General features: G+C 41.6%; 1 protein-coding gene across 1 annotated transcript in view; it reads left to right on the top strand.

Annotated features, from left to right (window-relative positions):
- LOC119394022 (WD repeat and FYVE domain-containing protein 3) overlaps window positions 1-17,478 on the top strand; it is a gene marked incomplete in the record, with an annotated part of 152,166 nt that overhangs the window by 90,988 nt on the left and 43,700 nt on the right. Inside the window, 3 exon segments of the mRNA XM_037661234.1 lie at window positions 4,150-4,241; window positions 9,946-10,111; window positions 15,581-15,756. Of these exon segments, the coding sequence (XP_037517162.1) occupies window positions 4,150-4,241; window positions 9,946-10,111; window positions 15,581-15,756 (434 nt within the window).

Genomic DNA, 17,478 nt, shown 5'->3' with positions numbered 1-17,478 from the left:
GGAGGAAGGACATGTGCATCTGGACCAATGACTAAGCACCTTGATTCTGAATTTTTGCCACTTTGCCCTTCACACTAAGTGGAGCTCACAGCCTACTGGCTTATAGACGTCCTGTTAAGAATTAAAATGCATGAAGTTTTGTTTGAATCATGTAATGCTCCAATTAATAGGTGTTGTCTTCCGACTAAAAAATACTTGACACCATGAATCATTACATATCCTTAGGCAAAGGAAAATTACTGCAGGATTCAAGGTAAAGTATTTGATTTGATATCAAAGGCTATGAAAGATTGATCTCAGTAGTTATTCAAAGAAATCAATTTTGTGTTGCTGTAAGGAAAATTTGCTGTAAATGGGTGTGACAGAATGATGTGTGCAATAGAGAGACAGAACACAAGTGCTGCTGTTAACTGTTTATCAGTAGAGTGGAGTCAAAGCCATACATTATGTCATGCTGGTGCGCCAAGCATTATCACAGCAAAGCCATATAAACATGAGCATATCACCAACAGATGCTTGGAAATTTGTACTATGCCAAGTGCAGCAAAACCTACTCACGTCACCAATACATGAGCTGCCATTCTTATTGATAAAAAATTTATTCCATCACCAGCCTTGAAGTAGCATTGAAATCTTCATATTTCATACTTCAAGTTTGTAGTTCAAATTCATAGGAATTAATGTGGGCTAGTAAATGTGGGCACTTCCTTGTTTCTTGCTTTTTGAGTGAAATCCGTAAGAATATCATTGACATCGTATTCAGTCTGGCCAGTGTATAGTTTCAAGAGCATGTCGTTGATGCACCATTGAGTCCGGTCATGTGCACTGCCCCCTCAAGACTTGGAAATGGCATACCTATGTAATTCCCATCAAGCTTATCTGTGATTTGAGATGGGGATGCTCCACTATTATACTATGTGCCATTTGCATGTCCTGCAGGAAAGTGTTGTCTCATGAGACTGATGGATGTATCATCGACCATCTTCAGGTATGCTCAAAAAGTAAGGAAGGAGGAGGACAGTGTCGTGCACTTGCTAGCCTATGCTGCTGCTTGTGAATCAGACATACACCTTGAAGACTTGAAAACATCTTATTCTGCATTAGAGGATTAATGCAATATAAAAGCCAGTGATAGGAGCATTTTTTAATTTTTTACAGCGCTGTTATATGCTCACTCTCCATAGTGACACTGATGCTGATGGTGTTGATGCAGTACCCATTTTAATGCACCACCGAGGAATATTGTCTGGGGCAAAGACAAGAAAGTAATGATGATAATAATAAACTAAAATGTTGTTTGTTCTCACATGTCACAAAATGGAGTTTTAGCAACGTTGTCCCCCTTTTTCTTCTGGTCTTGACTGCATTGCAGCGCGTCATGCCTCCACCAGTCTTCAAGATGGCACTTTGTCGTGCCATTCTAATGCCCACCCGGGTTGTTGATGATTGTTCCAGGAATCCAAGAAGCTTTGCAAGAAATTTCAAAGAAATACAGAAAATTATCTGCAGCACCCTGCACGCATTTGAACTGTGAAGCCACAGTCTGCTAGTCAAAAGGTTTTACCTCTCAGTCGCTCCATTGATATAAAGCGTGATCTTCATGGAGCAAATTTCCGGTGCCGAAGCGGCACACTTCATCCGACATCACAATGGGGAACATCAGAGATGCGCCTCTGATGTTGCATGGCCAGATGTTTTTACCAATGCCAGAAGTATTGAACATGTGGCAACTTGCTCAAGCCTATCCGCAGGCACTATTTCCAGCTGCTGCCTGATGGGATTGGCGGCAGTGGTGTACCCATGAACGTTTGGGTGCGCTGACACCTACAAGTTCTTTTCTCTCTTTTTTTGTTTTTGTTTTTGTACCACCACAACTGTTTTCTTGCGATCGGACATTATAAAAGTAGATGTGAGCATGCAAGCGGTGCAAAATCAGTCATTGCATGGTTTTGCACTTGACAGCGTCAGACGATGGTTGATAGCAGTGCAGCGAAAAGGTGCAGTGCATCTTGCATCATTTTTTGACATGCAGACTTCATTGAGAAAGTTCACTCTGTGAAGGTTAGGCTTTCCAGTATAAAGAGAATACTGCAACTGGAGAGCATGCACAAGCTGCCATCTGCGCCTCCTTCATTTCCTAATGTGCCATCATACTAGTCATGGAGGGTGTCTTGAATTAATCTGGCTGCTTATTGCACTACATGATAGCCATGTAAGGACATTAAACTTCAAGTTGCTGTAAAATTGCTAATTCTTGCAAGGTACAATGAAGCATTCTTACATTTGTGTTCTCTACACTTTGTAGTATCCACCCATATGTCAATACTATTACCATTCTAACCAGTCTTCTCCTTGCCCTTCGTCCTGTAAGCTAGGCTTGTGCGAATAGTAAATTTTAGGTTCGAAGTGAATAGTGATTTGGTCGAATAATTTCGAATCGAATTCAAATAGTATAGATCACATATTATAAAGAAAAATGAGCATATTTGTCATGACCCAACTAAACTGCACGAGTTTTTTTAAAATTGAAAAAGGCATGTGCAAATGTCATTATTTTTGGTTCAAAGGAAGTGAAAGCAACTTTGAATAGTAGCAGGATTTGACTTTCAGTAGAATGCAAGTGATAGCCTGTAAAATGCGTTGCATTTTAAAATTTACTATACTTAGAGCATATAAGCCGGTATACTAGCTTTTAAACTTCAAGAATGATGAATCGATGCGAGGGTAATTTGTTCATTTAACCTTGAAGTGGAGCTTCGCGGTAGTGCGGATTTCTCCTGGCAAGGTGTATTCACGGCGTAGCATTGCTGCGCTGCAGTGAAACCACCTTTACAGGGGGTTACATGCGGTTTATATATATATATATATGTGTCTATTCGTTCATTTCGAACACTTCGAAATTTAGAATAATTTAAATTCGTTTCGAAGTGAATTCGAATACTGTAATATTCGTTCGAATATTCGAATACTGTAATATTCGTTCGAATAATCGAACTGCTCGAATATTCGCACAAGCCTACTATAAGCAATAGGTGATTAGTGTGAATTTTTTCCGAGACCATTCAGCCTCTGTAAAAAGTAATTACATTTTTTAAATCATCATAAAAATCTTGGTCTTGGTAGCAATTTTCATTAAACTTAGTCCAAGAATAAAGATATATTCTACACTCCATGTCCCCACTTGAAAATTTACAACAGCAAAATTGAAAAATCTGCTCCTAGCATTTTGTAGTACACACATGCAGCTACTTCCTTTGCGGAATTTTGGCAACACCATCACTTTGGGCTTTCTGGACACACAGTGTGATTTCACGTCACATTCTTTGAAGTAACATGGTTGTTGGCCATGGCGGCTTTCCATGGCCTTTAAATTGCTTTTTTGCAATTCCAAGGTCCAGCCTCAATCTATTCAGCTTAGTAATTAGATTACCAGTTAGTTTACCTTTCCCACCAGGGCTCTTGTTTCCAGAGGACTTCTACATTGAAGTAAGAGTGTGCAGTGCAGCCTATTCTGCACAGTGCAGTGCCTAGTTTAAGTGTGTCATGGAGGTGAGATTCTTTTGTTGCACTTTGCAGAGCATAGATCTTTAAATGCATGCCTGCAATGCATTTTTAATAATACTTGCTGTTCGTATGCATAAAAGAAAAGGTACATAGCTCTGAATCTTCCCTGATAAATGAGCTGTCCACTGTAACACTTGTGTTTGTCTCCTCACTTGTGTGCCTCTTTCCATTCACATAGTATCACTCACATTGTAGCACATACTATTCATGTACTAGTCACCTATTAGTGTGGTTGATGTCTTAACACACTGCACTGCTGACAAGGGCTGTCAAATGGTGTGTTGGAGAAAAAAAGAAATAATTAAACAATTTATCGAGTGTGCTTACTGGGTTTGAAGGAGAACACTTGTGTGCACAGGAACAACCACATGGATAAGCAAGACATGTAGCTACGGGCACCACACTTTAAACCTTGATGCTTCTGTAGGTTTCACTTCCTCTTCGCTGCAAGCCCTCTAAGAGAGTAACGCACTCCAAGCACTTCCTCTTGTGTGTTTTCCTTTTATCGAAAAACTATTTCTGTCCTTGGATAAGGTTTTTGCTCCGTAGTAAACTCGTTTCTTGAAAAGCACTTTGTTCCTGCAGCTGGCCCATGTCGTATGCGCAAGAAGATGGTGAAGAATGACCTGTTCTATCTACACTACCCATATCGACCTGATGTGGAAGGAGGGGAGAATGTGAGTAACATGTGCTTTAACACTATGTTAATGTGGGGTTCTTTCATTAAATTTCTTTTTATGCGAAGCACTTTGCTTATCCAAAGCCAAGGTCTAACTCCAGGCCATCTGTGGTCACAAATTTTGTCGCCGACTCACACACAACCCTGATGAAGAGAGTTCCGCTCTCAAAACTTTTGGTTATTAGTTTTATCGTTCACGACAGTGCAGGGTGGAAGAGCTGCGCCATTTTGCGCTAAACTTCTTTGCCTGTGCCATCCTGCGCCGAACCACCCCTGTTGTGCCAAACTCGTTTATCAGCGCCGTACTGCGCCACAGCACCCGAATTTAGCTGCAAGGTGTGACAGCCGTCAAGCCCCGTGCCCAAAAACGAGGCTGCAACATTGTGTTTTCGGTTGCACTGAAATGGTTATAGTTTAGGTTTTATCAAGGCTGTGATGTGTGCCATGGAAGAAAAAGAAAGAGAAAAAAAGGACGGAGGTTTGACAAACGTTAGGACCATGCTCTGTCTTTCTCCTTTTTTTTTTTGCGTGGGTTTTCTAAAACTTATTACACCAAAGTATCTTTTGTATGAAAAAATAGACTTTATTGAGAGGAATGGTCTTTTGTATCCAATATTGCATAGTACCGAAATAACAAAATGGCAAAATTATTTTGCAGTTCTGGAAAAGTTTAACGTAGAAGAAAACTTTCAGGATAAGAACATATTCCTCCAGGCATTGTACTACATAGCACGACTGCGGCCATTGGGAGACGAACTATATAAAACAGAACAAAAAGGGCAACACGGACGTGTGTACAGCCACCCATTTCTTTAATCTGAACACACGAGCGTCGACTGCCAAGCCGATAAACGCGGCATGATGGAGTGCAGTGGCGAAATGAACGAGAATACGCGCATGTGCGCAGTGAAGAGTCCGGTGCAGCTTTCGTCTGCCAGGCTGTTATGCGAAACAGACCCAACCTCACCTGCTTTTTTGTCCTGTTTTTGGTTTGCACCGGCAGATATCTTTTTTGCCTCAGGAAAGTGGTGCGTGAACCACAGGAAAAAGAAAAAAACAATGCTGATATGCACGTAGTATAAGCAACGGTTGTATATCAAATCCCATCCATCTAACATGCGACCATGTGACCTTTTCTTTATAGCTTGATGGCAGCGTTCAGGAAAGAAAAAAGGATGATGGTAACAGTGCTTATAAGAAGCGGGGTGGTGTCCGGTTCCTGGAAGAGCCTAGCAGAAGACAGGTGCATAGGACTGCTCATCAAGCGCACGCACATATTCTCGTTCATTTCGCCGCTGTGCTCCATTATACAGCATTTATCGACACAGCAGTCGACACTCGTGCGTGCAGGTTGAAGAAATGGACAGCTGTACATAGCTAAATAAGGCTGTTGCACAATTTAGCTTAGCGTTTGCCAAATGCAGCATTGGACAAATGCTGCTTCACAAGTGCTGTGAAATGGTGCTGCATCTGCTCTGAACGGTCTCTCTGACTGCTTTGAAACGTCTTTCTGGATGCTGCAAGCCTGCTACAAAAGGCACTTTTGCTTCTAAACCCGTGTACCCTGTTTCACCACTGACAGTGCCTCCATTCTACCATCATTTTTTATCAACACAGAACAGGCACATTGATTCTCTACTGGTATCAAAGTTGTAGCATCATCAAAGGCATCAAAGTAGTAACAGGAAAAGTACCGTGAAAGCTCGTTAATTCGGATTTCACGGGACCGAAAAAAATGTCCGAATTAACCGAATGCCGAATTATCGAAAGTATCAAGAAAACAATAAGCAAATGTCTGTTACATCAATACACTTTCACTTTATTGATTAATACATAAATCCTTTACTTATTTTGCATAAGAGCAGTATAAAAGCCCTAATTTTCGTTATCCTGCGACTTCATTCTCAATGCGACCATGGCGCCAGACTCCCGTGTTTAATTATCCCGCAACATGCTCTGCACCCTTCCCTTATTACGTACCACCACCACCACCACCACGCGCACGTAACGATAGTTCTTTTGCAGGTAAAATGGCCGGCGACTGATAGTTCGTCTATTGCGATGTAGTAAACCAGTTTTATGCCAGCATGCCGACCGCTGCTGAAAGCTCATCTTCAACAGCTTCTGCCATGTTTGAGTTTTGTGACACTGCGCGCACATTGCAACAAGTTAAAATGAAGCTACTGAGTGCTGGATCCGCATGTGGACAAAACCGTGGTCACTAACTGATGAACATAGCGATGTGGACAGCGCTGCCTCTTTTTGGCTGTCTGCTAACGCTGTTTTCTCTCTTTTTCATCGCACACTTGCGCCGCTTCGCACTTGGCGCACTCCGAGAATCGTCCGAATCAACCGGGTTGCTGCCAAATATGACCGAATTAACGAGAGTTTAATGCCATTAAACAATGCATATGCTGGCCGAGACCAGGGAAGATGGCCGATTTATCTGATTTTTCGAATTAACGAGGGTCGAATTAACAAGCTTTTATTGTAGTAAAGTTCGTACCCTATCTAAGTTGAAGCATAACGGAAGTGTTGTGGTGAAGCAAATACATGTGGACATTTGCAATTTGCTGCTTATTTCAGTTATCCAGTAAAACTAAATGATCAGTGGTTATTGTGTATATGCGGTGTGTTCAAAAAGAAACCGAACTTTTGAAATAGTGTGCCAACTGGCTGAGAGAATGCTGACGGCTACCAAGCGCACAAAGCAGCAGGCTTAGACTACAAACTGCCATTTGCGGCATTTTACTTTGACCGTTATTTCGTAAGCTACGACACAGCCACAGAAGTGAGCGTGTGCATATTCTGCTCATCGGATTAGTGCCAAAGTGACAATGAAAGAGCTTGAAGAACAATGTGTGTGTATGTTAAATTTTATCACAAACATGGCAAAGTTTGTCATTAAAGGCGATGAGGTGTGAGTTTATGACTATGATGTTGAAATAAACGGGCTGTTGTTGCATAAGCATACGGTCCCCTCCTCCAAAAAATGCATGCATAGGACTGTCAAAGGTCAAGGTGATGGTTGTGTTTTTTTACAGCAAAGGCATGGTCCATCAGGAACTTGCACCACATGGTCAGATTGTAATAGTAATAATATCTGGGGTTTAACGTCCCAAAACCAAGATATGATTATGAGGGACGCCATATTGAAGGGCTCCGGAAATTTTGACGACCTGGGGTTCTTTAACGTGCACCTAACGTGGGCCTAAAACATTCTTTCCTCCATCGAAAATGCAGCCGCCACGGCCGGGATTCGATCCCACGATCTTTGGGTCAGCGGTCGAGCGCCATAACCACTAGACCACCGTGGCGGGTTACAGGAGTTTCCATACAATGCAATGAGAGACCTTTGCACAATCCTAGAAAGTTTGTACCAGGAGGCTTTCCAAAAATTGAAGAAACAATGGGAATGGTGCATTGCAAGTAGAGGGGACTTCCTTGAGAGGGACAGTGCTTAGAATGTTGTACAATAAGCACTAAAGAAGTTACAGCAAAAGTTCGGTTTCTTTTTTTTCACACACCTCATACACTACTGGCATGCCTGCTATAGGGCCAGATGTGTGCTTTATGGCAGATTCCAAATTTCAGTGTTTTATTTTTGTAATGTTTTAATTTGTAATGTGTATGCTTGTTTATTATGATTTCTTTGCTCATTTATGTTTCTCTCACAGCTTGTTTGTAAGCCATATCTTGACCTTTCTACTTCCTTGTTTATAAAGTAGCGTTATACACTTTCCACCTAATTGCCTGCTGCTGTTTAGAGTAATTCTTTCTAATGTGCATCAACCAAATAATTTTTTTTTAGTTGTGACATTTTAAGAAATTTTCGTTGATTTGCTTTTGGGAAACTAGTATGAGTTTAAACGTTGCACTGAATTCAGGTCGGTAGAGTTGCCTTTTGTAATTGTGCACGGTAAACTGTCGTCACCTACTATTTACAATCCCAGTAGCATTGAAAGCTTGTTGATAAAATTTATGTTCTTTTGCACCTCATAATGGTGCGTGCATGAAATTGCCAAACAATTGTAGATCACCATGTTCGCTTGGCAGTACAGTGTACATCATGCATCGTTGCAGTACCTTGAAATGCAGATGTCACACCGCACTGCTGCTGCTTAGTGGCAGAAGTGTTGGTGGCTTCTAATGCTTTCTAAACACATGCTAGCTTTCCTAGTCTGCCCTTTGAATGCACAGAGAAACTTTATTAGATATCAGTCATTCATGGTAACTGTCTTTCGGTCAACCTATGGTTCAGCCTACCACAGCCGAAGCAGTTTTTCTGATACGCTACCTATGCACATACGCACATTATCTCTGGCACTCCATCTGGTAACTCCATCTGAACACCACAAGTGTGGACTCGTGGCAGCACGTGTGCTTACCCTTCTCATATAAATGTTCTTTGCAAAAATTTAGTGTGCACTCTGTATAAACCTCTGTGTGGAGTGCAGCCCTTATCACGAGTCAACTTTTAATTTCCATGTGTGTTCATTGCAAGATTGGCCACCACTCTCAGCTTCGTCCATAGCAATGTGTATCAACTAAGGTTTTTGTTATGCAAATTTAGGGTGAACTCATATTATTGCAAGCCTTAGCATCTAAGTGACACTCGTAAAGTAAGTAATTACCTCGCCAATAGAGACAAAAGCACAAGTGGTTTACTTGAATTATTAATTAGAACTAACAGATAAGAAACCCAAGGAAAGTATAGGGGATGTTATTTGTAGTAATTATGATGTAAATGTCAAGAGAGTAAAGACGACGAAAAGATGACTTGCCGCTGGCAGGGACCAAACCTGCGACCTTCGAATAACGCGTCCGATGCTCTACCACTGAGCTACAGCAGTGGTCATCCTCCCGTCCACTTTATGGGGTATATATGTGCATTTAAACCTAGGAGTGTTAGTGCCGCTAGTAGCCATGACGGCGAGTGTCGAACACTCTTTTTCTGCCTGCTGGCGTCACGAAGCACGTGATCTTTTTATGAGCTAGCAGTTGACCAATAGTCCCTCGCATACTACCTGAAGGCATCCAATCTTTATTTATGTCGTTTTGATTTGCAGCTAAAATAGTATTTGTGACATTGTGCATGTGGGTCACTAATGACTATGTCCAAGAACTTTAGCAATACATTGTGTGTCTTATTAAATTTCATTTGACTGTTGTACATTGGTTCTCTGGATTACATAGCATTTCAAGAGAGCTATGAGGGGGGCTAGATGGTGCCTCTTCATGCTTGCTTGGTAGTTTGTGTTTATTTTATTTTTTTCGGTAATGTACCTGCACATAAGCAAACATGAATACATAGTGGTGTCAGTAAATACTCAGAATCAATGACCATGCTTGAAAAATCGATAATATAAAAATTACCTGGCGAATGTATGCACATAAGAGTAAGGGCTTTTTATTTAGTATTAAAGATAACGAAGGCAGTATTGCTTTATTGAAGCTTGGTATACTTGCAGCAGTTATTTAATATGAACATTAAAGCGTTCGACTGGTATTCTGTGTTTTCCCAATGTTGCTTGCCATATCTGTTGGAAATGCTCATTGTTGTGTTATATATAATGAACTTTTCTGTTTGCCTTTTCACTTGCTTTAATCCACACAACTGCTACATTGTTGCTCTTTATTAAAGGCATTGCTTGATTAAAAGTGACTGTTTTCTTTCTTTTTTTTTTTCACATACATGACAGCGTGCCTTGAAGTACAAGGTTGCCACGAGCTTCGATAGCAAAGAGTACTACAAGCATTGCCGGCCAGACAGCCTTGTAGAGCATGACACTTTTTCCCCCGATGTCATTTCTATCACCTCTGACGACTGGCCTCAGGAGGGGGACAGCACTGAGGAGCGAGAAATAGGTATTTTCTAGCGTGACTTTCTGATTGTGTACTTCAGATTCCAGTAGCTTGTGAATATTATTTTCCCTTTACCTATTGCTAGCATCAGGTGCATGGCTTGTAGGCCGTAGGAGGGTAGTTTTCATTTTGGATGATAGTAACTTTATTTAGTTCACAGTCTTGCTGTGAGGAAATTGCATAATGAATGCACAACACCCAACATCTGGGATGCTGTTCATTCGCTCACCTAAGTCACTACAAAAGAGGGCCATCACGTTATTTGACAAATGCACACATCCTGTCAACCTAATTTGTATCACAGCATGTGACCTTGAGATGCTTGGAGCGAAGAAGGAGAAATTTTTGCCAGTGCTGATTTAGATTTGATTAGTATACATTTGATGTTGGCTAAGTCTTTTATGAGAATATGTATGTGTACAAGAACCTTACTACACCACTGTCATCACCAAGTGAATAGCTGTCCCTCTTGATGCCCACATAGTTTGCACGGTCACGTTGTTGCCGTGAGACAACAACAGGCTCCTCTGATGTACGTGAAATCTTACACAGGCAGTGATGCTTGAAAGCTTATTAACCCTTTGTTGGTCATTGGCACATATATGTCCCACTTGCAACCACTAGCAAAAACGGCTCTGTAACGTAGAAGATACGGCAACTATAATTTGCAGTTTCTATTTGAATTGAAATGGGGCACTAGTAGCTCAAGTTGTTTTCCTTGCCTTGTTTTCGCTGTCATCGCTCTTTTCCTGTGCCTGGATTTGGTTGCTCATTCGCCACAAATGAGACCAGCAAGTGCAAAAATTACTTACACTCCTGAAATGCACTTAATTCAATTGTAGACAGGCTCTATGTGAGTTTGAGCCATTGTTTTTAGCTACCTGCAAATATGCTGAACGTAGTGGCTGCAGATTTGGCCTAGGAAGCCCCTTTCACATTTGTTTTTTTATGTGCAAACATTTTCAAAGACGTTTCATGACTATTCTCATTCATATTTTAGGGTTCCATGGAACGCTAGAATATTGAAACAAGGTGACACAGCGTACTCCATAAGTATTGTTGCACAAGCATTTTGCATGAGGGCAGGGGTGCACTGCCCGTGCACCAGCACTACATGCAAAAGGTGCCGATGGTGCTTGACAGTGTCGCAGGAAAAATGCACAGAGCTTGTCTGTAGAGTTTCGTGATTGCCCCTTTGTGTTGCATGTTTTGACCACTTTCATAAGCAGCCGTAATCATCTGAGAAACTGTGAAGATGAAGCCCAAAATGAACTAACGGACGTGTGTCCCACTATCGCTCATGGCCTCAAGTGATCAGTGGCACAGGTGTTGTTTCACACATTTTCCAGGTAATATTTTGGTAAAAAATAATAAATTTTTGCGGGTTCCCGCATGGGGTACAATTCACTTGTGAAAAGCAAGAGCAGAGACAATCAGTAGGCTTTTCGCGCCTGACTAAAGGTTAAGAAACTAAGAAATACTACGAATAGAAATAATGCTGCACTGTGGCAGTTGCTACCATGCTCCTCTTTAAAGGTTGCTTGTCATACTGCATCTCAGAATCTTGGCTCATAAAAGAATTTTGTATGTTTCTTTTCCCTTTTTTTTTTTCACGTTTTCCTACTTGTTTCTCAGCTCCGGCCTTCTCCCTCTGTAATATCATCCACCTTTTTTTTTTCATGCCAACCACGCCAAACAGTTAAATTATTAGTAGAGCTGTGCAAATAGCAAAATTTTGAGTGCGAAGTGTATTCGAACATTAAAATGTGAGTGCGAATCGAATCTAATGTTTTTCGAATAGTTGTCAAATATTTCTCGAATATTTTTTTAATACTACGAAGCGAAATTACAGAAAAAAGTTGCAGAGGATCCCTAGGTATATTCTTATGAGATAGCAACATGAAAGCGTTTCTTTTGGCTAGGTTGGTGAAGCGCTGGAGGGGTAATGTTTCCTAGTTGTCTTATCAAGAATGATGCAATGCAGAGGCCGAATTGTATTTATTTACATGATTTGGTGCAACCCATGTGGTGTCAGCAGCACTTTACATGCGAAAGGAAAAGAAGCCATTTCTTCAACCTCTCCTCCTCCTTCAACTTCTGAGGAGGCCCAACTGACGCGGCGGACAAAGGCGCGCTCCCTTCGAGTCCGGAGTTCCTAATCTGCCCCATAGATGTCAATGTATAAGAACATCTGAAATTTCGGATGCTGAAGCTCTTCGGTGTCCGATTTTTCGGATTTCCTGCCCAAACTACAGGTCCGAAATGGTTAAAGCCCCCACCTCTGCTGCATCTATCATCTCTTAGGTTCGAACCAGCGCTTTCGTGATTCGATCTGTTTGCAGCCGTAGCAGAGTCCTAAAGGCAGCTTTGTCGCAATGCCAAAGTGTGAGGGGGTGGAGCATATTAAAAATCTGAAGGGGTCATTGTCACGGCGCAGTGCGGCGATGTCTTTACGGATAAGCACCGGAAATGCATGGAGGCGGCAGGCAGCAAACGCGCCCACTTCTTATGATAAGCATCTTCAGCTAACTGCTCTGTAGTGCATGTGCCCTACGCGCCATGCCGCTGTTCATGCTGCCTCTTTGTGCGAGATCGCTAAGTGCGCCGCAAATACTCGTTGCCTTCACTAACGAAAGCAGCTCGCCATCGCCACACCCATGTGCGGTCAGGTACAGAGTGGCCATCACGAGCACTTTCATGACAAACGCGTGCATATGGTACAGAAAGCACCCCGGCAGTGACGGCGTCAGCTTAGTTGGCTATGTGCTGCACACAACTAGGAACCATTGACTTGACGCACCAGCAAATGTTGCGTATAGGCGGAGATTCGGTGATGCGTGTGCGCATTGTTTACGTGCTGCGCACACGCATCGGGTAAGCCAGACAAGTTCGCCTTCCGCCACAGTCATTGTGTTCTGCGTCATTGTTTCCAAACGCTGCATGCGAGAGAGCCGTAATCTATTCCGCGCTTTACTGGTATCACCGGCGCTCATCACGAGACATTGGCAGTTGGCACGTAGTTAAGCAGGGTTCGCGGCAGGTACCAAATGTATTCACGAGAGCCTGGGCACGCACCAAAATGCCTGATAAGTTTACTGGGAGGGATTAAAGCTATTTCGGACATGGCTGTGGCGATTTGACCGCTTGAGCGAAATTAAAAAGCATGAATTTGTTTTTCTGACTGCCCAATTTTTCAGACGATTTCCCGGTCCCTAGGGAGTCCGAAAAATTGGACGTTGACTATATTTATCTTCCAGAAGTTCGAATACTTCGAATAGTCAAATTCCAGTGCAAATTGAATAGCAAACACTATTCGAAAAATATTCAAAAGTTCGAATATTTGCATGCCCTTAATTATTAGCCTTCGTTAAGCTTTTTTGTAGTACTTCGACTTCATATGTTCATTAGTAGTGCATTCTTATGGTTGCTCACTTTCGGGCAGGTCATTCACTTTGTTAACTTCGAGTTTCCATAAATTATGGTGTGTTGAACTTTCAATTACTCAGCACAAGCTGTCTTCTCACACACGTTCCTTCTATTGTGGACGCCTTCAGGCACAATCTAGAAACTTGTTTTATTTCCAGATTTCACGTGCTTTTGTCCCTCGTTAAAGGGGCCCAAACATCAGATTTGGTAAATTATTTATTGCATGTTAAATCATGTGTGTCCCGCAACAAGCTGCCGAAATCTGAGCACATTCAATGCTTCAGAAAATTTGTAGTTAAATTTTCATATCTTACACTTGAACCATACAGCAGTCTGACAACACTGATGGGTGATGAAAAAGTGTGTTCTGTTTGGTGAAAGTGTATGGTATATACATGGTTTCATTGTCATATGCATGGTTTCATGTTGTGACAACCTGCCTGTGTACGCACAGCAGTGGGCATGCATCTTTATGACATGGTTGCACATGGTTTCAAAATGTTTCAGAGTAGACAATGCAGTGGTTGCCTCACATTTCTTGATGTCTCACAAGCCATGCCAACATGACTGTTGCTCTCAATGGAAGGGGCTTACAGGCAGCAGTATTAAGTAGAGCTGTGCGAATAGCAAAATTTTGGGTGCGAAGCGAATTCGAATAATAAAGATTGAGTGCGAATCGAATAGAATAATTTCGAATAATTTTCGAATATTTCTCAAACATTTTTCGAATAATTCGAAGTGAAATTACAGAAAAAGTTGCAGAGAATCCCTAAGTATGTTCTTGTGAGATAGCAACATGAAAGTGTTTCTTTTCGCTAGGTTGATGAAGCGCTGGTGGGGTCATATTTCATAGTTGTCTTTCTTATCAAGAGTGAGGCAATGTAGAGGCCGAATTGTATTTATGTACATGATATGGTGCAACCAAAGTGTTGCCGACAACACTTTACATGTGATAGGCAGAGATGCCATTTCCTCAGCCTCTCCTCCTCTTTCAATTTCTGTGGAAGGCCAACTGATCTGGCGGACAAGGGTGTGTTCCCTTCAAGTCCGGAGTTCCAAATCTGCCTCGTAGACGTCGATATATAAGAACATCTGAAATTTTGGATGCTAAAAAGTTTCGGCATGCAATTTTTCAGACTTCCTGCCCAAATTTCATGCCCAAAACAGCATTAATTGAGCCCCCAACTCTGCCACATCTTTCATCTCCATGTTGGAACCGGCGTTTTCTTGAGTTGATACATTTTCGACCGTAGCAGAGCTTGAAAGGCAGCTTTGCCGCAATACGGGGGTGTGATGAGGTGAAGCATACTGAAAATCTAGGGACCGCTTCTAATCGGACGTTGACTGTGTCTTGGCAAAGTTCGACCGTAATGGAGCTTGAAAGGCAGCTTTGCCGCAATACGGGGGTGTGATGAGGTGAAGCATATTGAAAATCTAGGGACCACTTCCAACTCGACTTTGTCTCTTGGCTAAGTTCGACCGTAACGAAGCGTGAAAGGCAGCTTTGCCGCAATACGAGAATGTAATAAGGCGAAGCATATTGAAAATTTGAAGGGGTCACTTTCAATCGGACGTTGACTGTATTAGTTTTTGGGAAGTTCGAATAGTTCGAATAGTAAAATTCCAGTGCGAATCGAATCGAATAGCAAACACTATTCGAAAAATATTCGAAATTTCGAATATTCGCACACCTCTAGTATTAAGCGTAAATTTCCAGTTCATTTTAATCCATTCGTATTATAAATATTAAAGTTGGAATAAGCGTACAAGTTTGTGCGAAGCTTACACATGACACTAGCGCTGTTTTAATGATAGCTGTCAATGCCATTGAAGGTAATAGTAGCACCTCTGAGGGGATGAAGTGCTCTGCATTACTTTTGTAAAATCTGCACAGTTTTTATGTCAACCTTGTTGGCCACTGTTAGCTTTCATTATTTTATTTAAAGGGGTGTGGGAGGGAAGAGAAAACTGCAGTTGCTAATCTTGCTGAGAATACATCCTGCTTACTTCAGGATTGTTTTGACGATGTGTTTCTGCGATGCCCAGGTTTTCAAGGTCTGCGCACTAGGCTGCAGGCAAATCGCAGCGTCAGTGGTGAACAGGACGAGGACAGTGAAAGCCTGGACCCTGCGTTGGACGCTTCGGAGCAGGAAGGTGCTGCTCGTAAAGATGAATCACCAGACAACCAGAGTGTGCTTCGGCTCCTAGAAAAGGGTGAAAAGGTGTGTGGGATTGGATTCTTTTGTGTACGTCAGTAGTCAGGAACAGTATCATAGTGTCAAAAGAGAGAAAATTGAGTATTGGAGGGGAAAAAAGTTGAACTGCCACTCGTTTGTTTTGTTTAGAATAGTTGTTAACACAAGGCCTAAGATTTTTTCCCTCCTCCCTTTTCTGTTCTTTCTCACTCTCTTCTTTTGTTGAGAATGCAGTGGTTGAAAAAGAGCTAGAAGTTTTGGTGTTAAATTTTACATGAAGCAGTGCCTCGTGTCCACAGGTCAGCAAAATAAACACGGCCCACTTACAAAATGTATATTCAGTTTAGTTTTAGTCATACTTACCAAAATCATTCTCAGCCTAGCTTGCTCAGACTCAAGTGAAGCCCAACTTAATAGGCTCATTAATGGCTCACCTTTCTAATGCTGCCAAAGTGCATTTGGCAGCATTATCAAGGTTTTGCTTCGTAAAACGAGATGTCAACCGCTGTCTCAAGAGTTATGCAAAAATCTTTTCACTCAAGTGTATGGCTCAAGGATAAGTCTTTCAAACATCTAGATATGCTTTCACATTGTTATCATGCGCAAGCCTGCTGCTGTCCACTTTCCAAGGCCACATTTAATGTGACATGGCGTTCTGCCAGGATACCTACAGCGTATAACTCAACTTAATTATACATGTAGCTGAGCTTGTGTTGTTCAGACTGAACAGGAGAAATAAAAGTTATTCTAATGAGCATGTTCCGTAATATAACCTGACGAGTGTTGTGTTCTGTTTTGTCATTGTTAAAGGTAGACTAAGAAAGTTTAGACATTAATTATTCCTTGAGGACTCTATTGTCATCAGCTTCCTGATCATAAGTTACTTATTAGAAGAGAAATTGACGGTGAAAGTTTAATTTTTTAATTTTTACGCCGGAACCCCAACATCTGAATGTCAGCCCATGACATGATGGAAATTCGAAGTGATGAGGAATAAAATCTTTCTGGAGCCACAGTTTTGACAAGAAGGTTTGTCTTCAACAGGGAAGGACAAATTACCAGGTCTTTTTTTTTTTTTTGCCACATTGACTCAATAAAATTTCCTGAAACTTGCCATGTTACATCTCTATCTCCTTTAGAATACAATGTAATTCATTTTTACTGATAAAGAATTGTGTAGGCTCTGATGGACTTCTATGAAAATTTATGATATCACGGCTAGTTCGTGTGGAAATTTCCAAGACAGCACCACCTGTATTTACTTTCTGTGTGTTTTCTGCTTTACCAAGCACCTTATCGCGGTAATAGTGGTACTTTCAGCACTGAGGAAGGGTACTAATTTACTAACACACGTGAAATCATTTTTTCTTTTTAATGTCTCTTTAAAGTAGCACTTTACCTACCATTGTTTATTGTTGTTTCTTGTTATGTATGATTTAATATCAGGGAAGTTGGCTTATAAATTAAAGATGGACCTTTGATTGTGGCAGAGTTTCCTCACACCTAAATTTCCACTTAAATGTCTTAAATGTTGTAGGACTGATAGGTGGGCGAGTTGGAACTTATCCATCTTTGTGCAGCGCACAAAATTGACAAGACACACACAAGAAGAGGACAGGACAACTTTGCGCAGCACATAATATTGACAAGGCACACAAGAGAAAAGGACGGGACAAGCGCTTGTCCCGTCCTCTTCTCTTGTGTGCCTTGTCAATTTTGTGCGCTGTGCAAAGATGGATCTTAAATGTT

The sequence above is a fragment of the Rhipicephalus sanguineus genome, chromosome 1 (genome assembly GCF_013339695.2).
Source record: "Rhipicephalus sanguineus isolate Rsan-2018 chromosome 1, BIME_Rsan_1.4, whole genome shotgun sequence".
Lineage (NCBI taxonomy): Eukaryota > Metazoa > Arthropoda > Arachnida > Ixodida > Ixodidae > Rhipicephalus > Rhipicephalus sanguineus.
This window is presented reverse-complemented; position numbering and strand designations above follow the sequence as displayed.